General features: G+C 43.4%; 1 protein-coding gene across 3 annotated transcripts in view; it reads left to right on the forward strand.

Moving 5' to 3' along the window:
* sema6a (sema domain, transmembrane domain (TM), and cytoplasmic domain, (semaphorin) 6A) overlaps window positions 1–25288 on the forward strand; it is a 108258-nt gene that overhangs the window by 76305 nt on the left and 6665 nt on the right. For 2 of the 3 annotated variants that reach the window (XR_004614885.1, XM_034595066.1), the window contains exons 12-18: window positions 1652–1810; window positions 4550–4723; window positions 6385–6525; window positions 6638–6715; window positions 11112–11170; window positions 12066–12086; window positions 15421–15597. Coding sequence is in view for 2 of the 3 variants with exons in the window: in XM_034595066.1 (XP_034450957.1) it covers window positions 1652–1810; window positions 4550–4723; window positions 6385–6525; window positions 6638–6715; window positions 11112–11170; window positions 12066–12086; window positions 15421–15597 (809 nt within the window). In the remaining variant the exon portion in view is untranslated. The remainder of the gene's footprint in view (window positions 1–1651; window positions 1811–4549; window positions 4724–6384; window positions 6526–6637; window positions 6716–11111; window positions 11171–12065; window positions 12087–15420; window positions 15598–25288) is intronic. The other variant, XM_034595067.1, reaches the window with a different exon arrangement.

The following is a 25288-nucleotide window of genomic DNA, read 5'->3' on the forward strand; positions in this document are numbered from 1 at the left end:
GGTACCCTGCATGTGTGTGTGTGTGTGTGTGTGTGTGTGTTCCCATAAGGCGGACGAGGCGGCGCCACACCAACACAGATCCTGTACCCTTCATCTTTGTGCCTTGTGTGACTGAGTGTACACTCTTTCCTCAATTAGTATGTATGTTCAACAAGTTCAGGCATTGCAAATAGCTGATATACCCTGCGTTGTTTGTGCTGTGATGGATGCGTCTGATTTCTTTCCCATCCCCTGGTTGCTTTCAGACCTTTTATCTGCAGGCAAACAGACGGGGAGTTGTAACAATGCCACCTAGGTCTAGCCCTGCAGCAGACTGTTCCTCCATGTGTTACACTCGCATACTGAAGCGTTTACAGATTTTCACATTGAAGGGATGTCTGTTTCAGTTCTGTTCTCCATATGTCCGCATGTAGCTACAGCAAAGAAAACGTTGTAGCTCTGCCGGTTCCTGTCTCCTATTCTTTTTTTTTTTTGCAGTGATAAATGGTTCAGCAAATGTCGCCACTTAATTTGACTCGTTATGTTAGACCAATATGTTTTCATTACAGAGTTAATATGGCAGCAAAACATTTTCCTTTGCACGGTTGCATTTTTTTTTTTTTATAAAAGAAGTTTGTCCTTAAAAGTCTCACATAGTCTTTAGTTTAACCTCATGCACAGATCACAGTGTTAAATTAGAAAGGCATTTAGAAGAGCACATACCTCCACCAGGGTCAGTCAAAACTGACCCTGGTGGTCAACTAAGCTGTACCAAATTTCACACACTCATAGATATCAGTCCTCTAAATGTCCCTTTTTTCATTAAGATCCATTAATTGTGGTGAAACAGTGAAAATGTTTAAATATGCCTCAAATATATATATATATATCTCACAATGATAAAGAAAATGAAAAAAAACACCTGCATACGCACCAAAATGTAATGACTTATTTCGGGACCCATAACGCGTACTTCCATCAAGTTTTGTGGAAATGTGTTCAGTTGTTTTTGGTACCATTGGCTTACGAACAAACAGGGGTGACGTGGGTGAAATCCTAACCTCTTGGCAGAGGAGAAAAAACATATGAAGGAAACAGGAAATTCACACAACCATTATTATATAGGTCTGTGTGTGAGGCTATTTTTATGGTCTGGTCCCTACATTTCTTCGTCAGACATTCAGAGGCCAGCTGGCTAATATTTCTGGGACCTGGTGAGGATTACGTGGTGTGGAAGGGTATCAGAGACCATGCAGTAAAGGGCTTTTACAAGCTCTCAGAGGTGAGATGCCTGCAAAGGGGATATGCTATCAAAAGCAGCTTCTCTTTTACAAGCAGCTCAACAACTCCCTGTAAAAGGATCAGATAGACAGAATGTCTCAGTGCTTTAACCCGAGTCCAGAGAAAATAAGGCATATTATGTCCTTAGCTCTGACCAAAGCCTGTTGGAATGAGAGTTTAGTAATTTAAAGCTGCACTCACATTGATTTTGGGGAAGTAGAACTTTCTGTCTTCCATTGGTGCTCAAGCTGTGACAAATTGCTCATTACCCCGCCACAGTCGATGTAGCAGTTTTTCTTTTTGTGCTTTTCCCTCAGTCTACTCACAATTATTTTCTCTCTCTTCCATCATCCCTCTTCCTCGCCACCCTCCTGTTCTCTCCATTTCGCAGACCTGGCAACTGCGCCGGCACTCCACCATCCATGGAGAGGTACAAAGTATCCAACGAGTTCCCAGACGACACACTCAACTTCATCAAGATGCATCCGCTGATGGACGAGGCCGTGCCCTCCATCGCTAATAGGCCCTGGTTCCTCAAGACCATGGTCCGGTAAATATTACACACTCCACAGGCCGCCGTCATCAGAGGTTCTGTGAGCCGCTCTTCAGCCCAGGACAATAATTAGGTGAAGTGCTGCTCTGAGAGTCAGGCGGCTCATTAAAACACAGTGGTACTCCACCAGAAACTAGCCGCTGACCTATTTTCTCTGTAGTAGAGGAAACGCTGATGTACGCAATACTATACTAGCATTCTCCCAGATTGACTCTATAGTGACTGAGAGAGAGAGAGAGTGAATAATTAGATTTCTCAATGGCGTCTGTCTATATGCTAAAGCCTGTTAGTTATATGAGACGTCTTCATGGGATTTCATATCTTCATCGATAAAGAAGATGATCGCTGCTTTGTTGCCAATTGCTGGTTTTAAATCCTCTGAGGAGATTTCAAAGAGAAGACCCTGAAGTAAAAAGGATTTTTGTGTTTTGTTCTGTGGTTGCTTTGCTCCCGACTTTCTGGAGGTTAGCCCGTTTCCCAAAAGCCACTGCACTGTGGCTGATATCATTTGATCATAAAGGTCTGTCTTGCTTTTAGCTACACTACACACAGTCATTGCAACCAACATCCTGGGGGAATATGACAGCACATCCCGGTGGCATGGCAAAACTAGCTGACAGAGCTTTTTGAGAAAAGTAAAAAAAATTTTTTAAATCCAGTTTTTAATATGGACCTGGTTCTGAATTGAGTTGCTCGTGATTTCAGTTCAGCAGAGCGTGCCATACCGCTGACAAGCCCCAGTGGTGGTAACATCACTTTAAAGATGAGATACATAGAGAGCTCCGACAAATTATTTGCGTCGTATCACATCTTGCTTCTACTTTGCTGAGGTTTGACCTACATACTGTGCAGGCTTAGTCAGAATACGAGCAGCTTTCATCAAGGTTATCCCTACACCGCTCTCTATTCATTAGTGCGCTATATCATACGACCATAATATGAATAACACAGTGTTTCGGTCTTTACATAATCAGTAATCAGACTCTTTTATTTGATTTGAAATGACACTATAGTGAGCGGAGCCCCGCGTGTATGTCGCAGGCAGCAGTTAAAAGCATTACGTAAGCTCAAAAAGCATCATGGAGACATGTGGAGTGGAAGAGAGTGAGGCCTTTTAAGAGGCCTGTCGCAATCTTGTGAATCTGCAAGTGAAATACTATTCTTGAGCTGAAATCAGCTGGAAAACAATAACAGTAATTGGGTTGAATCCTTGTTACACCCTGCAGAGGATTGCTGCAGATGTGAAAAGGAAGAAGCGTTTCTGTCCTGAGAGTTGTTGTGCAGTGGCAGGGACCTCAGTTGGCTCTACACAATGATTGAAATGGAAGTGGGCAACACTCTGAAGAATTACCCCTCTTGAGATTTTTTTATTATCCTGAATAGCAAAGACAGTGAACGTCGTAGTCCTTGAGATTGTATTATGTCTGTGAGATCAAATCATATTGACACAGTCCTCGGAGCTGCTGTTCTGCTTGAACGGAACAAAAAACCACATTAAACCTTCGCACCGCTGCTACTGCTGATTGGATAAAGTCACAAGAGCTTTTTAGGAGATATTTAAAGAAAACAGGAGGCAGATGGGATAAGAGGATATGACCTTGTGTGTGTTTGTTTTAATGGGCTCATGGTGTAAACTGGTTCCATTTACATTCACCACATTCAAAACAAATTCACCTTCAGAGCAGCAACTACTTTACCACCCACGTTTAAATAGAGAACATTCAGTAAACCATTAATAAGGGCTTCTGGTTTTCAAGAGAATCTCACCTTTAATTTGCAAATACCGGATTTTTCAATTAAAACCATGAAAAAAAGGATTTGCCTAATACACGTTAATGAGACGATAGCTTTTTGATAACTTTAAGAGTTTCTTGGCCCTGAAACTAATTGAGAGATAGATACAGAGATTAGATGGTAAAAGTAAGTAACCGTAGAGGGTATTTCTGAAAAACATTCCCTATTATTTGATTCATCTAAAACAGTTTGAGTGGCAGGTGTCCAATTTGTATAATTTCATCGAACTTGAATCTGCTCCTTTTTTTTTATTGAAAATGTTTTTTCGGTGCTGAGCCAAGCTGTGTGACCAGCAGCTGTCAATTACAACAGACAGTGATGCTTACAACTGTTGTGTTTTATTTTGAGCAACCACCTGAAATGCCCTATGGCGATCTGATTGAGTTTAATGAAATAACAATCAATTAATGAGATTAATAAGAGAGCGTAATCTCCCCCTGCTGCTCCTTGTGCCCTTTTAGACATCTGACACAATGCTGGTAGGCAACCTGTTTGATTGATTGTATATTACTAGTTCAGTGTCCGTTTGGTAAGGGCTGTTTGCTTGGCCTGTGGTAATACTGGTTACAGTAAGTGGGTTGTTGCAAGTAAAGACCCAGTCCACAGAACATAGCTGTTCACCTGTTTGTTCAAGGTCAAGTGAAGCTTGAAGCAGTATGCACATTCTCTGTTGTGATCGACAACGTGTCCAAATTGCACCAAATTCAACACTGCACTTCCTTGGTCCCTTATCAATACATACCTGTGAAGCTGAAGATGAATGGTTCTCAAGATATGAGAGTCACATAAAGACAGACAGAAAGAACTAGCAACTACTATATTTCTATTGATTGAACCGTTGCTGATGTTCTATTTTACCATTTGTTGCTCCTCTAACTTGTTCCTCTACTGACTAACTGATTAACTGGTTGATTTACTCAACTTGGGTATCCCTGGTTACAGGTATCGTCTGACACGTATTGTCGTGGACGGTGAGGCGGGTCCCCACAAGAACAACACGGTGGTCTTCCTGGGATCTGAGAAAGGCATCATCCTCAAGTTCCTGGCCAAGGTGAACAATGGCTTTCTCAACGATAGCCTGTTCCTGGAGGAGCTTAACGTCTACAACCCTGACAAGTACGTAGTGCTGCGTGCACATATGCATGTGTGAGAGATGGATAGAAATAGAAAAACACATGGCTACAGTTGCTACAAACGAAAAGTCAGTTGTTGCATGTGTGCATGTTGCAGAGATAGAGTGTGTGTGTGATTTAGCATGTTTTCCAACCATCTCCCGACTCAGCCAACCCACCAACCCACCAGCCCACCAGCTCCATCAATACCAGTCGGTTCCCCCGACCCATGATACAGTGAAGTCAGCCAACCAGATGGCTACTCTATCATTTAAAAGAGTTTTATCAGGTTACACTCTGTCCAACCGCAGCTACTAAATTAAAGACATAGACCCCAAGGCTCTGGATCGCCTAGTGCTGTGGTTCCCAACCATAGTGGAGCCCAGCTCCTCGAAATCGTTGGCTGATTAAAGGAAACACACACACACGCTCACACACTGAGGTCTGTGTTTGTCTTCAGAGCCAGGCTTTGATCTTTCTCTAATACATTGCATGGCTGTTGGTGCATGTAAGGATGTGAGCTTTTGTCGTATGTGTGTTTTTATGAGCTGGGTACGGTGGCGTGAAGCGACTGAGCATTGTCGCGTATTTGGAAAAGAAGTGAATAAGGAAAAATCGGCCATGGAGGAACCCTGCCAAAGCAAATGTTTAGTCGAGGGGTAATGGATGAACAGGACCGATTTGGCAGCACAAACAGAGGAGGGAGAGAAAGAGAGGTAAAGACCAGAGAGAAGGGATGGAAAGAAGCACAGAGGAGAATACGTTAGACAACCGAGAAGAAAAGGGGAAGCAGAGCGAGGGCTTGACAGGAGGGCTTTCAAGGTTACCACTGTTTGTTATCCAACATGCTGTGGCCATGTGACGTGGCGTATGGAGGGGATGAAGGGCAGGCCCTGCCCTCTCCTCCCTCCCCGGGTTGTGTCTCTTTCTTGCCTCTTCTCTGCTTCTCTTGTTTCTTCTCTGTCTCTGTGGCTGAGGCCGAGCATCGGCATCGGCTGCCGGCCATCTGGCTTCAGTCGCGTACAGTAAGTGACTTTGCCTGCCTCCCGCCTGGCTGGCAGGATCAGCACAGGCCCGATTGCCGCGCATTACCCAGTGTAGATGGACTCTAAGCCCTAATTGAGAGCGGTATTACGGGGACCAGTGCACTGCGAAGGGGAGATTAAATCCCAGGAGCTGGATGGTGGGATGGAGAGGGGAATGGATGGAGAGAAGGGATAGAAAGATGCTTGACACGCCCAAAGGGATTAGCGTGCGCTGCTATGGGGGCGAGGAGACAAAGAGGGATGGAGGAATGGTGGAGCAGGAGGAGGGGGTTGAGTTAGCGTTAGTGGGTTTTACAGTTAAGTGCAGTGTTATTGCTGACTGCTCACAGTGCCCATCTGTCTGTTTATCCATTGTATCTGTACCACCCCTTTCTTTATCTCCCTTTATCTCCCTCTGTTTCTGACCCCATGTTCTCAAGTCCAGCATTATCTGTTTCCCCTGACCTTACAGTATCTCTCTGCCACAATCTAGCTCAACTGTATTTCAAATCAACAGTTAAATCTCATTTTGCAACATCTCACCTCTCTTCTGAGTTGACACTGTCCCAATAAAACAACCTAGTTGAATGAAAGATGGAAGAATCCAGGTTTTATCCTAAACTCTGTCGTCCTCCCCTAGGTGCAGTATAGATGGTGTGGACGACAAGCGGATTATTGGCATGCTGATAGACAGCAAGAGTCATTCTCTGTGGGTTGCGTTCACCTCCTGTGTGGTTAAAGTGCCACTGTCCCGCTGTGAAAGACATGGAAGATGCAAGAAGTAAGTTTGATACAAAGTTTTCATTTCTACTCAAACGGTCAAACAACTCTGATCCCCTCTGAGAGAGTGGAACGATCTGACAAGAGGCTAAAGGTGTGTGTTTGACTTCCAGGTCCTGTATAGCCTCCAGAGACCCGTACTGTGGTTGGGTGTCAGAGGGAGCCTGCAGACAGGTGGTTGGCAACATGAAGTAAGTAAACACAAACACAGTCATAACAGTATTTGCCTTGTGCTCTGAAAACCCTGCTCATTTAATGCATAGGCAAGGTTGGGTGACAGGTGGTTTGCACTGTCAGTGCCTGCATGGATGTGAAAGTCAAATCCCCAAAAAATAAAGCTCAGACAGATAGATGCCTGTGCACATAACAATATAAGAAGAAAGGTTAGGTTAAATGGTGTCGCTCACTGTCTTTTCTCCAGAGTAATAGCAGCTAAGGCTCATGGGTATTTTTTATTCTCTATAAAGTGGTAGAACAATATATGATCTTTCAAATATTGAGTTGCATTTTCTAAAACTGTACGCCACACCATTAACCTTTACTGTTAAATGGGCCATTAGCTTTATATTGTCTTCATATCTCTAGAATCACTTGAATTTTGACAGTTTTATATTTTGTCACTTCTAAAATGATCTCTCCTGATGTATGAAGCCTGCATTAGTAATGATTGCTCCTCCATTACAGCAACAATACAGTAAACACATGAAACGTTGAGCTGGTTCCATCTGTTTAGCTGAGAAAAACCATTATAATGCTTGATCGTAAAAAAGCCTGTGACACATGTGGTTTACAAGACTTCACAAGTTATATGGAACAGTATCCGCACCTCTTCTTTGTCATGCCTGGTGGCTTTCCTTTCTCGATTTGTCGTGTCTGTGATCTTTCTAATTTTATGGTGAGTAAGTGCAATTTCCTCCACCAGAAAAAGGGGGCTATTGGAAGGATGAATGGAAGGAAAGTGTTCGAAAAGGCTTGGGGGTTGGTAAGCGGAGCTGGGTAAAGCTCAACGGTCACGGTTACTGTAATTTGTGGCTGTAGTTGCGACACAGAGCCAAATTATGCCTTCCGAACAAACAGCGTATGGAGTTTTGTGGTGGGAAAAAACGTTTTACCGATGAAGTCATAACAAAAGGACTCTGCCGCTTCAGTGGCTATTTGACGACGAATGGATTTGATCCCCCGTGCTGGAAAATGATTGGTCTGGCATGTCAATACACCACATGCCCACACGTACACACAAAACATGCAAAACAAAAACAAACACAACCCCCATCCCATTATTATTCTGCAAAAGCAGAAGCGTTGGACCGTTCTGATTGAGTTTCCACCTTGACACTTTGGCACCTTGACACTGTACAGTAATTGTTAGTGAGAGGCGGAGGGATGGGAGGTCTGGTAGAAGCTATTGGTCTGTGGTGAGCTATTCGAAGCATTTGCCAGACTGGACAGAAGGAGGGATGAAACGAGGGAGGGGAGAGTCAGAGGTATTTTGGTGTTGAATAAAAAAGTGGTTTTTTTCGCAGTCAAAACAAGTCCCCGCAAAGACGAAGCTCGCTCTTTCTTAACATCAGTCTTTTTTCCTACTTTTTGGATTCCTCATTAAAATAAAAAACCCATTTCCAGCACATCTCTTTTCCTGTTTCCTTGGCTGTCTTTATTTATCTGTCTGCCTAACCAGCTACCTGCCTACCTTCCACGCATTAAGCCCCCCGTCTGTCTATCTATTTTTGTCCACCTTTCTTTTTCCATCTTTCCTCTAACATATCATTTCTCTCTTGCATGCCACCCCTCCTTTCTTCTTCCATCTGGCCCTCGGTGCTTGCGTGCCAGCTTTCCCATGTGGAGTTATGCCTCTTATACCTACTGCCTATAAACAGCTTGCACTCTGGTCTCCTGCAATATGGTCCCCGGTCACCCCCCTGTTCCTGAAAATGACTGCATGTGATTGTGTATGGGTGGTATTATGTAAACTAGGTGCACGACTGTGTTTCGTAGCATATCCATAATTATTTGTTAAATATTTAAGCCAGTGTCAGAGACTTTTCTCTAAATCCGAGATATGGTCTAATAAAAGCTGCACATATACTGACTTAATACCTGGTGAGCCCCTGACTATTACAGTCCAGTTCATTGCAGGTATTCCTTTGTAAATCAAAGCCATGAATCAAAATGACTTTGAGGAAACATTACACACACTTCTTTACACTATATACTATGTGCAGTACATAGTCCCCAGCTGCCCATTCATTCCAAATATGAATAATTAATGCTATCATGCCTGACCTGTATTTCAGCAACCACACATCTCACATAATAATCTCATCGGATGTAAGTTAATATAAAATGTGGCCCGCGGAGGCCTCCAGGTTATGTACAGTTTGAATCTTTAAATATGCATTATGAGGTTGCAGTGGGATCTTATCTCTGAGCTGAAACGTCTGTAGCGTCACATTAAAACACTACTGCACTTCAGCTGCTATGATGCAGCTGCCGTGGGACGTGAACCGAGGCTTCACACAGCGGTTCAGTCACTTTCGTGTGTGCCAAGCGAGGGCCAGACACTGCATGTGTAGTGTGACTGCTCATTGTTAATTAATCTACAAACCAATGGGATTTAAGATGTGTAATCTTCATCTCAAAGCGGCCTCACACTCTGCAATATTGTTATCAACCTATATTGGAAACCATGACCACAAGGGTGCCAGTGTTTTGTCTTATCAAAGACGGAAAACAACATTTCATGGCAGGGTGGGACATGGTGATGAAGTCGACGAGGAAAATCCGGCAGAGCCTGGACCGCATTTGTGCTTAGACTGTTGTAATTGTGCAGCTCTGTGTCTGCTTTGTGATTATGACTGTGTATGATAAGCAAATCAGATAAGCAGATTAAACGTACCCCCAGAAATGAAAAGAGGATGCCGCTGCTCTTGTTGTTTGTGTGGCTGTTGTGGTGAACGCTTTTGAAGGGAAATTGGTAATCAGGAGAGTAAAATGTACCATTGTCGTCCCAATTAAGGTGCTGCCAAACTGGGGGAAAAGATAAATACTAAATGAGAGTATGACATTTTCCAATCATCTCCCCCATGTACTGTGAATATACATGAAAGGCTGCCTTTGACTTTGTTTCTGATTCGAGGGCGTTACAGCAGAATCCAATTGTATTTTCCTCCATATTTGCCCTTGCTGTCAGGTTCACGCTTTCAGCTCTGATCAGGGGATAAGGTCTTGGGTGATGCTGTTTTGGAAAATCATTTTTCTTCATGCTATAATTGTGACCAGCGAAGGGTGAGAAAGATGAGAGGCGGGTGGACGGACAGGAGGAGGAGGAGGAGTGGCGAGGAGACGGGGAGCTGGGGAGGACTGTGAAAAGCTGTCATGCGTGACTATGATCCTGGTTGACAGTTGGTCCGCTCTGTTTCACAGATCTCCTTACTGCCTGCTTGGTGGTCTTTCAGGAAGAAAACAGGTCTCGATGCAGTTTGCGTCAGAGAATAACATCTCCGAAACCCGGTCCCTCTGCGTCATATGATGGCCCTCAAGCACTGTCACCCCTCACTGCCCGGGCCGTGGCCCATGTGATTGGGACTTCTGCCTCATGTCTCTGCTCAACAGAGATTATGTCAGACACTGAGAAATAGTAAAATATAATCAAAGTGAAAACTTTTAGATGTTTTTGAGCATTTTTCCCCAAAAAAATAATTCAACATTTTGGGAAATTATATGTTGTCTTTCCAAGAGTTAGATGAGAAGATCAACACCAATGTCATGTCGCCTAGCTTAGCTTAGCTTAGCATGGGGTAAACAGCTAGCCTTGCACTTTCCAAAGGTAGCTAAATTATTATCGTTTAATATTTTGGGTTACTGTACGTTATGTTGTTTTTACAGGACTCAAACCGATTTATCAGTTGGTCGATAAAACTCAGCCAATATGAAACTTTCACAGTCACATCAATATCTTTGTTTATCAACATGAAAACTTTGGCCCCCGAAAATCTATATCAAGTTTTTACACTTTGGTTTTTCTATGGATTAAAGAAACAAAGTGTGATCCATTATTTAGCATTAATTAGGTGTTGGTAGGTGTATCTTGTTTCCTTTAGACGGTTAGGCTAGCAGTTTCCCTCTCTTTTCAGTCTTTGTGCTAAGTTAAGCTAACGAGTCGTAGCTTCATATGTCGACATGCATGTGATATAACTGTTATTTGACTCTTGGCAAAAAATCAAATAAGCGCCAAAAAAGGTATTTTTATAGCAATACCGCATAACATGCTTTTATTACATCCAAGTAAATCATCAATGTATTTGTATCAACACTCCTGGCAATGATCCCTGTGCCAGCTATGGATTTACCAGCCTGCCAGTGTTCTTCATAACCACTGATTTTATGCCCCCAGGGCAACGGATAGTTGTTCTTTGATTCAGTTCCAGGTTTCGGGCTCTGAGCCGCACACACATTGTGCAAGCGTATAGGGTTTGCTGTGTTTGTGCAGTTGCTTCTCTTTTAGCCGTGTTACTTTGTTAGGTGTGGCGAGCCTGCACAGCCTGGCCTGTTTTCCACCGCTGACCATGATGTCTCTGTTCCCCGCAGATCAGCCTTTGAGCAGGACGTGGAACATGGTAACACAGATGGCCTGGGAGACTGCCAAAGTAAGCAGGCCCTCTTCACTCTTATCTGTCCTCCTCTCTTCCATACACCCCCCCCCCCCCCCCCCCCCCCTCTCCCACCATTCCTCTCTTCTCTGTTAACTTGCTCTCACTCTTCACTCGTCTCTCCGTCTCTTTCTCCGCTGCTGTCACCTCTTTCTCCGCCGTCTGTTCCGCCCTCACAATCCTCTCTTTCAGCCTCTTCCATCCATCTGTCCCTTTCGGCTCTCATCCTCCTCTGTCCTGCTCCCGCTGTCTCTCTGGTCCCCCCCCGGTCAATAGAGTGTTGTGTCCCACTGGGCAGAGACTGGGTTCCTTCTTGTAAATTGCAACACAAACACAACCCAAACATTCAAGTGACACACAGGATTTGACTTGTGAGTCGTCACTGGGCTCATTTTGAAACACAAAACAAGACGGGGCTCTGAACCCAGTCGACCTCGGACGCTTTGAAAGGTCTCTTTTGACAACACAGGGACTGGCACAGAGGCCCAATGTATATTTGATCTTTTTATGTCCATAATAACTGTTTGGATTTGGTAAATGCTTTAGCCTGTTAAAATTCTACTGAGCTGCTCAGTTGGCAAGAGTCGGCTTCAAAACATTTTGACGTTAAATCATTCATCCTCATCCATTTCATCTCAATTTCAACTATTTACGCAGAGTAAATGAAGCCAGTGCATTTTCTCTTCAATTTCATCAGTGTGTTTAGTCAAGGGAAGCCGTCGTGTTTGACCTTCATAGATCACCTCTGATTAAAAGTTAGGGGGGGATATTGAGCAGCCGGTCGATTGTGAATTACTTTAAAAGTCATGGCTTCTTGATCATGTTTGAGCAGAACCTCTCTTTACTGCGTGCAATAACACGTTTATTCTCATTTCTTCTCTTCTCCTTCCAGATACCTTTGTGGCACTCAACGGTAAGTATCCCACATTTACTGTAGAGGCAATTAAAAAGAAAAAGGCAGCAGCTACATTTCATCCACCCAGACTCTTAAACTTCTGCCACACCTCTTCATCTATTCAATCAATCATTCCCTCTCAAGTAAATGAAAACTCCGCCCACATGTGTAAAGACGGGTTATTAATGACTCAAGGGCTTTAACTGAATTCATCTCATTCCTTCTCTTTTCGATAGACGTTCCTCCCAGTTACGAAGGTAATGAAACATTCAGGCATGGTCAGTAAATTCCACTCCTCGTAGTCTTTCCTCCTCTGGCCCCCGTTGACGTATAGAATAAAGGACGTAGTATTAGAAATCAGAAACCTACGCTTAAAAATCTTTAAACGCTGATTCTGATTCTATTAGTTGTGTAAGACCTCCACTCCCTTCGTGTTCCCCCAGCCCCGTCCCCTTTATCTCCTGTGCAGTAGCATTGATTATCCCTGACCTTTGCTGGGCTAATTGGATGGATCTGGTTGTTGGTGGTTTGGGGCCTTGATGTTGAAGAAATGCCTCGACGTGCACATTAAGCAGGACGTGTCATCAGAGAGGCCAATGAAGCCTGTTTCTAGTCAGCAATAGATCAGACGCGTTTCTGCCAACTGTCACCAAGCACGTGCAATTGGCAGCAGCCCTTTAGTCGGCAGAGTCGAAGATAATTAATTCAGAAAAGGCTAATGTAAACGTGCACGGACGTTTCGCACATGCAAACATGGAAAGACGGCTCCTTCATGCAAATGCGTTCACTTTCTTAATCGCACGGCGTAATATCACAATCACACTTAACTAATGGCAGATTTTTTGCTCACTCAGGTCTTTTGGAGTAATGATACACAGATGTGATTCGCCTGCAACAAAGTCACTCTTATCTGCAGCACCCGCAATCTACACTCACATCCACCTTAGTTTTATCTAATCAGAGGGTGCGTTAGCTTGGTTTTCAGTCGCTCTCAAACACACACACACACACACACACACACACACACACACACACACACACACATACCTTGCAGCAGCCAGATCAAAACAGTCAGATCCATACAGAAAGACGAGAATAGATATTTTGAAGTTGTTCCAGAAAGCCCAGCTCTCTCCCTTTCTCCCTCTCTCACCCCCCTGTGGCTGCACCCCCACTGCGATTCTCTCCCTTCTTTTCAGATCCAGGGTCATGGTATCAGCATCTGCACCCATATAGTGTTGAATATGATTCCAAAAGCTTGGCTGTGTGTTTCCAAACACACACACACACACACACACACAGAGATAACACCCCATTTACAACCCCCCAAACAAAGTCTCAGCCGTTGCCCCAGAGCCTCTCCATATATCTGCCAGTGGTTGATATGGATTTGGAGATAAATAAATGCCCCCTCTCCATTCTCCTCTCCTCTCCTCTACTCCAGACTAGACAACCTTCCCTCCCTTTTAATCTGGAGAAAGAGAGGGATGTGCATCCGTCTGCAGTTTAGGGCTTTTTTTCCCCTGATCCGTGGAGGAGCTCCGAGGCTCCAAGCTCTCTCTCTCTCTCTATGTGTGTCATCTGCCTGAATTGCACTTCCCCTGGCAGTGGGGGGAATGAATTATAAAATAGGCCTGTCACACTAATCTCTCAGCCCTGGGCCAATAGTTAAATAAATCATTTTAATGATTGCCACGCCACACGGAGGAAGAGGAGGAGGAGGAGGCTCTGGGTGGTGTTGTGTGCGGGTGTCTGTTGCGCGTAGTCTACTAGCAGCATCGATGTTAGTCCCCTGAAATGTCTACTCATTAAAAACACAAGCATAACCACATATTGAAAAGACACTTGCATATGTGCAAGTAAACACACACATATACACACACACAGACAGACACACACACTGCTGTCACCTCCTCTGAGGAGAACCTGTTTTAAAAAATAGGAATTGGGGGCTGAGCTCCACAGAGGATGTTGGAACTCTTCACTTTTAATCTAGGAAATATTTTTTTAAACGTGTACTGTAAGTATGTGGGATGGTAACGTGATTAGCACGCTTCAAAAATAGTCAGACAAAGCTTATGCACCCGTTCCAACTTCTGGAAAAATGAGAAAAAACTGAGCGAGGCGGATGCAGGAAAACCCAGAGCTCATTTGAGAGACGTGCAGTGATACTGTAGACAGAGAGGCAACAGGTACGATCCACAGATTACAAAGTGGAGATTTTCTAAGGTGTATGTAACAGTGGATTCATTTTAACAGACAGACATCCAGTATTTTGCCAATCTTCTTGGTCGTGTCATTATCAGTGTCACTTCCTGGCTTTGTTATGTATCCTCCCTAAGAGTTTAATTACATGGACTAGTCAGATCAGAGAAAATTCATTAAATTTTAATGACATATTTCTGATGATTGATCAGGCCATGTTGCTGAGGGCCTTGCTAAATAAAGACTGTCGGCCAGGGAGATAAGAAACATCGGGGAGACCTTCGGTTAGAAACAAAGGAATGAAGGAAAAAAAGGGACAAAATGGGGGAAACCGAGGAGACAAGAGAAAAGGGTTAAGAGGAAATGAAGTTGCTTCTTTACTGTGACAAATTGTTAAATGTCACAAAAAACTGAGAATTTTAACAGTTAAGAAACTAGAGCTATACAAAATTTGACTTTTCAGCTTAAAAATGAAAATGATCTATTGAAATGTCGGGTTTAAGGTGAAAGAAAGCTTGAGAAAAGTAAAAGGAAGGAGCATGAACAGACTTACAAGCTCTCTACATTTTGAAGAAAAGTTACTAAAGTGAAGTGATGGAAAGAAAGTTTGTTTCCTTCATATTAAAGTTAGACACCCTATGGTGATTGTGGAGGATTGTGCTCAGCTCCGCTGTGACAGGCCCAGCACAGCTTTGACGTGTCAGTCAGAACAGGAGGGGAGAGAGAGAGAGAAAGAGAGAGTGAGAGAGAGAGAGAGAGAGAGAGAGAGAGAGAGAGAGAGAGAGAGAGAGAGAGAGAGAGAGAAGACAGAGAGAGGCAGAGAATGACAGGGAAAAAAAGAAAGGACATGTCTATCCTGAGACACACACACACACACATTTACTAATGAGTTGGTCAGGGTCACCGAGAGAGAAACACTTTGTTGGCTCGCACAGCCCAGCAGCTGTCCTTGTGTGTGTGGGTGTGAGTGGATCGAGTCTGTGTGTATGCTTCAAAGGAAGTGTGTGTGTGTGTGTGTGTGTGTGTGTGCGTGCGTGTGTGTGTGTGTGTGTGTGTGTGTGTGAACCCCTGCTGGCCTGTGCTCACATGCACTGCAGCCTATCCCTCTCTGCCCCGGGCGTCGGTTAACCTGTGTTGTGTCCGGCAGGCCACCATCACCACCATCACCACACCCTCACACTCCCCACCTCGGCCCTACCTGAGGCCGCCGAGGGCCCCCTGGGGCGGGGCCGCATGGTGGAGCGGAAGGACCCCCCCATGAGCTCAGACAAAGGGGAGGACCCCTACATGGCCGTGCCCTCTCAGACCCAGCCTGAAGCCAATGGTAAGCCTTGGAACGCAACAGTGAGCGTCAGTCAATTTGGTCCATTGTCACCTGTGGCAAGGGAGGGGAGGGGGAGGGAGGAAGCGGGGAGGGAGGGGTTTGCCCTAATTGAGATTTACGGCGGCCTCGCTGCTTCCAGCTGACAAGGTGCAGAGATACTGGATCACTTTCTCTCCGGGGGACAAATTGCCTCAAACTGTGCATGTGCACGCAAACATAAATACGTGATACATCCCTACGCAGAAACATTCTGTGCTCATTAAATTACACGTATGCACATACTTACACTCACACACACACACACACACACTCTGTAGGGTGGATTTATTGTCCGTGGACAGTAATGTCCCACAGGAGATGTAATATCCAGACCATTACACTCTGAAAGGAAGATGGCGATGTATTTATTTCCTTGAGAAGAGGGCCCGGGCCCCGGCTCTGTCATGCTTTGCGACACAGTGACATGACATTGAACGCCCTTTTCTCTTGTGTTAACAACCTGCCTAATGCTGTACCGCCTCAAGGACGGCTCGCTGGATAAATGAGACAGAGAAAAGGAGGGAAGGCAAAGAGACGAGAGGGACGACACACACACACACACACACACACACAGAGGTCACTCCAGTGCTGCCGATCCATGTTTTGTCCCTTAATATAACAGCCAGCTTATTACACACAACATGCATTATGTCCCAGCTACATTCACATAGCTCATGCTATTAGAGGTGGCATTAACCTAGCCTTGGGAGGATATTGATTATTAATAACAGCGATTCATCATGAGCGTGGCCCGGCAGATACATTCTCTACTTTGTATAAATAGAACGAGATGGAGAGCAGCTTCTGGCCTTAGACGGTGTCATTTCTTTGTCATTTCTTTGTCAAATTTCTTTTAAAAAGTGCAGCAGTGTCAGTTCCTGCACAAACTAATTTGTGACCGTGATGTATCAACATTACATTAGTGTCTAAAAAGCTATAGAGCAATCTGTGATGAAGCCAGAAGGTCATTTGACAACTCTCATTTCCAGAATCACCTCAAAACTCTTCTAACCACCTGAATGAAAACATATTTCTGCACCAGAGAACATCTTTAGAATTTCCTGTAGCCAAACTGGGATCAACGCATCTCCTTGTTCAGTTGAACACAGTAAAGCAAAATTATTAAACTTTTTGAAATAATAAATTCTCATATACATTATTAATGTTACTTAATACGTTTGTATTTTGTTTGAATTTGACTAAAAGATCAAGAATGTAAGTAAAGCTAAAATAACGCCGCAACCTAAATACAGGAATAGTTTTTCATCCACATGGTTGAAAGAGTCTTAAGATTTTGGAAATACTGACAGAACATATATACCATCGGAAACTTGGGGGTGTTACTCCAATTAAGTAGTAAAGAAATGAAGTAGTTAATAAATGAAAGGTACAGACACGTACAAATCTCATAAAATAGTACATGGTGCGGGTTCAGTTCACTTCACACACTCCAGTATCTCCTGTCTGTGGGATACACAGAGGCAGCGCCGTGACAATGACGTGTCAGCTGGAAGCGGTGAGGCCCCAGTGGGTAGATCCAAGCACAATGGTGGCAGAGACTTCAGACAGCATGCCTACAGCCAGCATCACAACATGCTGTCGCTATAACCTTGTTGCCTTTACCTGAGCAGGTGTAGCGCTGCTCGAGCCTCACAAGGAACAGCGAGGAGCGCGCTGAACATAACAAGATCACAAAAAAACTAAAAGTTGTCACAATCATTTTCTTATTTAGGGGGGGAAGTGGGAGTTCCAATGCTCAGGTAACTGCAACAGGGCTTCACATTTCAAAACAATGCTTCTTGCTGTTTTTTTCCCCTGTGTTATTATTATTATGATTATTATCATTTTTATAATACACCATTGCAGCTTCTTTCAGTGTTTATCAGTTCTATTTCTATTTCAGCTCTGCAGTCTTTTATTTTCCATTTTCTCTGAGAATCAGCTCTGAGGAGGTGTCTTGGATTTTCTTGTGTTGTGAGCAGTTGTTGATATTTTGCATGGCTTGGTTTGAGACTTTTTTCTTTTTTGCTATTTATCTATTTGCCTTTTTCCCCCTGCCTTGATTGCTTTGATGCTATTGAGCACAGTTTTGCCTCCATGCAGCTTTTCCAGCATGGCAAATTGAGCCCCACACTCACAAAACAGTCTTCATTTCCTGCTCCACCCATCCTGCCTCCTCTTCCTTCCTGCCGCCCTCAGTATTACTGGCTTCAGGTGTCAACTGTACTGTGAAAACTTTGCAGACTGCGTATGTGAAAGAGAATCAATGCGTGAGAAATGATTATGGAGCCCGAGATTAAGTAAATGACTCCTTTTATCGGCATTTTAATGCAGCCGAGATAATTCATGCAGCCCATTTTGCAGAGAAAATAAGGGCTAAACATTCGACTACACCATCCATCTCTCAAATTAACTATGAAAAAAACCCAACAACGTATGCTTGAGTGACATCGTATTAGCGCGTACCCAAAGTTGTTTGCCGGCTTGTTTCGATTTAAAAGACATTACAATTACTCCCCAAACTTTTTTCATTTGCAGTTAAGACATCGCGGAATCTTATTTGCTAATGAATATTACAGTGCTGCCAATATGTATTAGTCCGACGCCACCCGAGTAATTAGAAATGCTGCAGAGGGATGGGTATTCACACGCTGATGATATTTAGCACCCAGCAGCATGATTATCTGGCATTCCAGTGGGACCATCGCAGTTGCCAGGTGGCCGCTTCTGTTTCACAGTACATTTGAGCTTGGTGTGTTTGTCTGTCAGTCTGTCTGTCCGCTGTGGCCTCATCTGTCCCTGTTATATTTTTCCCTCCACTCCTGTCACCCTATCGTACCCCCCCCCCCCTGAGAAAACCCACCAACCCTGCGACTTTTCCACCATCTGCTGCCATTGTGATCAGTCTCCCTTCCACAGGACCTCTCATCTGACTGGGATGGCATGTTCCAAGGCTATACCTTTACCTAGTGCAAATTAATTCCTGAACCAATTTATGGAGCCTCCTCCCCCCAACGCCCCTCCCCCTGTCTCTATTCCTACCTCCATCTCTGCTCCTCCTCCCCCCTCCGTCTCTCCCCTTGTAGTCTGTCTCTTCTCCAACGACAGTCATATCTCTTCCCTTGTCTGCAGGAATGAATCCTTGCCCTGCTCCCACCCTTTTCACTCTCTCTCTCTCTCTCTCTCTCTCTCTCTCTCTCTCTCTCTCTCTCTCTCCTCTTTCTACCTCTGTCACCCTCTCTCTGTCAGCCTCAGCCTCCCCCTCCCCTCCTCTGTACATCCACCCTCCTCCCAACCCCAACCTGTAGCCGCCACCGCTGTCTTGCTCCAATTTATGGGTTCGTTACTGCAGCTATCCAGAGGAGGAGGAAGAGGGGGAGAGGTGGAAGGAAAGAGGGATGGAGAGAGCCAGCAGGGGAAAGAGACATGGGAAATGAGGGAGGGAGAGTGGGTGAGTCAGAGAGAGAGGAACATGCAGAGATGTATTAAACAGAACGAGGCCATAACATAGTGGTGAAGGTTACAAGGGGGAGAGAGTTAAATGGTAGAAGGTAGAGAAACCGGCTGAGAGATAGAACCGGATAAATGTGACGGAGGAAAAAGGATAAAAGATGCTGTGAGATGTTGTAGCTGAACAGATTCAACGACAGTGTTTCTCTCTATCCCTCTCAGCCATTCGCCTTCATACTGGGCCACAGTTTTTACCCTGAACAGTCCAATACATTTTATTTCCACCCAGACAACTCAACTATAACCGGCTGGATTTGGTGAACTCCTGTGTCCTCAAAATTACATAAATACATTTCAAAAGAAATGTAAACGTTTTTTTTTTATCAATATAATGATATTGTGAATTAATGTTACTGGCAAATGAAAGAATGTGTCTGCTAAACGTTCCAAGATAAGATTTTTCATTTGTTGTCTTCCCATAGTAACAAGAGCATGATTTAACATTGCTAAGTGTTATGTTCAGGCACTTACAGCACTTGGTTACGATCGGGGGAAGATCACAGTCTTGGTTTAATACTCAAAAAGTCAAGAGAGTGGAAGAGCTGTGTTTACTTTATTAACAATAACCAGACCATATTATTCTGACATGTGTTTCTACAATTGTGTCCACCCTATTTATATTAGCAATGTTAGACTAAATAATATAAACAGTTTCACAACACAGCCTGGACCTTTAACTAAAACTCAACTTTAAACAGACAGGATTTATTGCGGAATAGACCACATTTGTTTTAGGCAGGTGTCTGTTTACATTTGATGCGTGTAGCTTTACTTTACATTGATTGGTTTGTAGGCGGGCGGACATCTGACATTAATTTTCTGTCAGGTCAGTTGTTGTATTTGCTTACTATTAGAATAAAGTGTATATAAAGACTTCCTGCAATTGGTCCAAAAGTCCAAACCATCCAAAAAAGGTGTTTTCACACCAGAAATGATCCAAACCAGGGTTCAGGTTGATCTGGAACCAGACCACCTCTTTTGGTCAGAGGCACCTTTCAGAACCTGTGATTGTAAATGTCTACACTAGAAAAAAAACAACACCCATACACCAAATGGAAGCAACAATTACACTTCTGACTATAATGTAATTGTGAAGCATGAAAAACACATTTGCTAAGAGACAGAACTGTGACACAGAAGAAATGTTTATTTTTTCTCTTGTCATAGTCGATAAGATTCACAAAACCAGTAATTCACAAAGTGTCAACTGAAAAAGATTCAGTCTTTTTATTACGATATGGTAATTACAAACTTGACTTGTGGATTTCATCTGAATAGGCACAATTATTTTTAACCAACATATATTTGAAACGACATTCGGGCATTTTGATATTTCTTTACCATCACACGAGAGCAACTGTAATTTATGGAGAGATGTGATTTTCCTCCGTGTCAGGATCTCACAGTCATACCCACTGTCTGATAGCTGCTCCACAAGGGTTATTTTCAGCTGGAGGCGGCTCGCTGACACCTGTGTGCCAAGGTGAGGCTGCGGTGATAGAGGAAGAGTATGACCCTGCTCACACAGGGAGGCAGCTCCTGTTTTTTTATTCTGCCAAAAAGTCACCCTGTTCCCTTCATCTCACCGTGTGGAAGACAGCTGAGGGAACATTTCCACCATCGTTACTGGGCATGTCTTGTCAATCTTGAATGTTAAATGTAATTATGTGGGAAAGCTGTCCGGTACGAAGACAATTTTTTTGTTTACAGTTCAAATCTGGTTTTAAATGTGATTCGATCCAGCTACAGCCCCTGAGAAGAGCACAATCACGGCTTTGATTTGAGCTTTTCTTGCTAATTTGGAATAACAGTTATGCTTGTAGTGTTAAAAAAACACAAAAAAAGTCAACTTGTTTGATTCGCAAGTGTGTTTAACCACATTAGTTCTGCAAAATGTAAACCAAGACAAAACAGCCACTGTCAAATGGAACAAAGGAGCATTAAGTATCCATGTCTCTTAAATGTGATCAGTCTGAAACACTAACACGTTTCCTTTCAACTATGTAAAAGATAGATGGATTTTTTTTTTTGGTTGTCTGATTATTATGGAGACACTTCTCCTCTCAAATTGCTGTCCCCCGGAGGTGAGCCGACAAGATTTGAGGTAATAGAGGTTTTAGTTCAGCATGAACTCTGCTCACTGTCAGAGGATGCATTTGGCTGGTGGAGGTTTTCAGCAGCCTCGGAGGGGCAGGGACACATTTGATGTCAGTCGTTTTGTATTTCCTTGAGGTAGAAAGATAATTGGTGAAAAATTATAGGATTATCAGATAAAGGTTGAAAGTTGGCAAAGCTGGCATTTACTCCAGAAATGCACATCAATGTTTTAATTAAATGATCCTTCAAATACCTTCAGTATTAGTTACTAAAGGACTGTGGTTCACCATCTCTTAATCTCATCTGAAAGATTTTGATAGGCGTTTGTGAGGCAGATGAATTGCAGCTCATTGTGAATCATAATAGAAACGGGGGACCGGAGGCTTTCCCGACATTACGCACTTCCCGGACTGACGTCAAGCCATTAGCCATAATTTCCTCCACTGATTAGCTTATTGTTCTCTCTGGCCTCGTTTGTTTTCGACACATATTTGCTGCTAACTTTTCCATTTACATGTTTTTACTTTTGCTTTTCACTAAGACGTAGCACTGTTGCCTGAGTGTCGTTTTTTGGCCATGTGAGACTAAATCTCACATCACAGCAGCTCCACTCTTTGTGCTTTTGAAGCTCGTCTAACCCACATGCAGCTGTCATTATTCCACTTTGAACAGAATTTAACCAATCACGTTCACAACGTCCACGAGCGAGCCGCTCATCAAGGAGCTACAAGCCGGGTCCTTGTTCTTCGGTGGCACTACAAAGAGCCTGTTTGTACAAATACGTTTCCTAACGATTATCAGTGGCTGCATTTGTATCTGGATGAATTACAACTCTTATCAGTACACACACAGCACTTTAGTCATCCATAGAAGTCAGAAGATTGGCACACATTTCCAGTTGTCATAACATGATAAAACACACTTGAGTGGGTCCCCATCTGCACAACAGTGACTCATCAGCGATGAATACTAATTAAACGGAGTCAACGTTCAGGAAAAAAAGCCATTCAGAACTTTATAACTAGAGCTTCTCTCCATGGAGGAAATCTGAATTTGAAAAAAAAAACGTATGATTCTAATTAGAGTGCAGCCACAATGTTCTGTCTGAGCCCAACCGAGCGCGAGAGAAAATGACCCAAGACCAACCTCACACGCATTCTGTTTTTAGTGTCTGATCCCAACCTGCCAATGTGACCGAACCAGACCGAAACCAGAATATCATTTCAAAATTCTGGGTATCCACACTCTAATTATAATACTGAACTTGCTGTATCAGGATAGTAGCAACATACAGAAACTAGAATGTCCCTCAGTAGAGTGTATACCTCCATCAAAGCCCCTTATGGAGCCGCATTTAAATCCACTAGATCCAGAAATTTATTGAATAGCAATTTGGTTGAAGCAATAAAACATTCCTGGATCCGCCCCAAAAGTTAATGGGTTCTTTCTTGTCCCATGTCCAGTCCTTCCACTAAGTGTCAGAATGAACTGTTTATGAAGATGTTCTAAAAGTAGATTCTGTACAATCCTGCTGACAAACAAACGGACAGGGGTGTAAACATGTCCTCCTTGGCAGAGGTGATAATTGGCCTAATCGTTGTTAGCGGAGTGTTCATACTGGCAAGTGTCTTTTAACCAGTCTATCACCTGTTGTTTTTAAATAGTAGCAGCATCAATTTAAAACATTTAACAGCCAATGAAAAATGTTCCTTGACTTGGTTTCCTGAGAGTATTTAATACCGTAGTTTGTATGCAGGGAGGTGGAAAGGTAGAACATTGATGCTAATACCAGGAGTACCGAATTGTATAATTAAGTTGTTTAATTATATCTTAACTGGCTCATCAGCATGCAGTGCACTGACTCAGGATTGTTTAATGCTTTAATATTGAGTGCCTCTCCAATGCAAACATACACAAGACTAAACGGGATAATTGTGGATTAAAAAGAACTTAATGAATTGCTGTCATCAACTAAACAACAACGTCCTTTTTTTAATAGATGACATCAAGCGTGTCCCTGAAAGCAAAGTAAGAAGTTTCTAAACGCTCTCACTGCGGGCAGAGGCAGAGTAAACACTTTCTGCTCCTCTTCTTCTTCTTTCCTTGCGCTCCATTACTTGTTCACTTGTCAAGGTCCACCATTGTGTCTGTCAACAAGTGGCAAGCCAGTGAGGGCAGTTAAGTATGATTAGGGCTTTTTTTATCATTTCGCAGACAATGTGTTGTGTAGCGGCCTGTAGTCGGAGGTTAGGGCCCTCTCCACAACCCCTCTGTGATGTTTAACTGCGTTTGAAGTTTGCCCAACACAAAGACACGCTCTGTGGGCTTAAGTCAGCTGGGGCTTCTGAGGAGATTAAAGGAGTGTACGAGTGTCTGTGTGCGAGACAGACAGAGAGGGAGCATTCACCACTTCCAGTCACAGTAGATTACAATGTCTCTGATTTACAAGCAAGTGTTGCCGACCCGGGCTGTTTTGACAGCGAGAGATATCTGAGTATCTGAGATATGTGTTTAATATCTGAATGTTGAGGCCCCGGGCGGTGTGAAATTCAAATCAATTCAAACTCCGACAGAAGTGTCGAACTGCAGGACGGCTGGTGTGATGCATTCTGGGGGCGAGGCAAGAGTTGAAACCAGAAGATTATAAGTCACTGTGTAGTGAAGAACCCCCCCGACAAGATGAGACTAAAGCAGAAAATCTGAGTTTTAGCAACACTTTGATACTTCTCAAGGTCATGTTGGGAGAGTTTTTGAAAAGTTTTTTCCAGGATCACACACAGGTCTCTAAGAAACAGCCATACTGCCACCTTGATCCAAAACCCTGAAGTCCTGTGTTCTGATAGAGACAGCTCCGGTGTCCTTTGTGGCTACTTTCATCCTCTTTCATGTTAGGATGAAGAACAATTCCTCACATGAAAGATGGAAGTCTTCAAAGTTCCCCTCTTTTTCTTTCTTTTGTGTTTTACCCACGGCCTTGGGCTAAGTACCCTCTGGAAGTGTGTGTGAGTACAAGAGACAGCAGTGATGGATGGAAGCAGGGAAAGAGTGGGGGGGGGGAAAAGAATGAAAGAATTTCTTTAAAAAAGACGCAGACAGGAAGAGCCATGCAGAGCAGGTTAAATAGGGCTTTAACCCCGGCTCCCTCAGCCGGAGGAGAAGACAAAGATGCAGCCCCGCAGATCGCCTCCTTCAGCAGAAGGGACAACCCGTTTGGCTCGGCTGCCCTCCGGCTTTGTTACTCAGTGGGAAACCCAAATCTCTGCTCAAATAAAGTTCACCTTTCACAGCCATAAATGCAGTGTCATTAAAATCCATTCCAGGTTTGACTTGCTCTTTTACCAAAGTAAGAGACGGATTATTTTCTATTCAACATGGGCAATGGATAATGGAGAGATTTGCAAAAGTATTTGTTTATGTTTGCACTTACATTTGACTCAGTTTGTTTGTTTGTCTGTTAGTTAGTAGGATTACACAAAAACTACAGGAAAGTTCACCACGAAACTTGGTCGAGGAACCAGGACTTTTTTCTCACTTTCTTTAACATTGCAAGATAAGGCGTTTTTTTACATTTTCCTTGGTTTCTCACAGAATAATTAATGGATCTTAAAGAAAAATCGGACATGTCTAGGTGACAATTTGGTGCGGATCCAAATAAAAATCCAGATCTAGTGAATTAAATGTGGTTTCATAAGAAGACTGCATTACTGAGTGTCATGTAGGCTATCTAAATAATTCCTGCAGATTTTCAGGGTTCCTCACGTCAAGTGAAGCTGAACTCCTCTACCTCTTCTTCACTGTTTAGAGACATATTTCACCCAGCACCAGGGATGATAACACACAATGTGCATGAGGTTATAGTTACAGCTTTCCCACTTTTCAACATGGAATCTGAACAGAGTTTAAAAAAACACAGTAAAAAACAAGGGGAAAGAAAAAAGTGATTCAGTGTTTCTGTGAAGGAGAGAAGTAGCAGAAAGTGGGAGAAAAATGATGTGAGAAAAAACGTGAGGACAGAAGAAGGTCAACAAAGTGAAAGATAGCAGCG

This window comes from Hippoglossus hippoglossus, chromosome 9 (assembly GCF_009819705.1).
Source record: "Hippoglossus hippoglossus isolate fHipHip1 chromosome 9, fHipHip1.pri, whole genome shotgun sequence".
NCBI classification, from domain to species: Eukaryota; Metazoa; Chordata; class Actinopteri; order Pleuronectiformes; family Pleuronectidae; genus Hippoglossus; species Hippoglossus hippoglossus.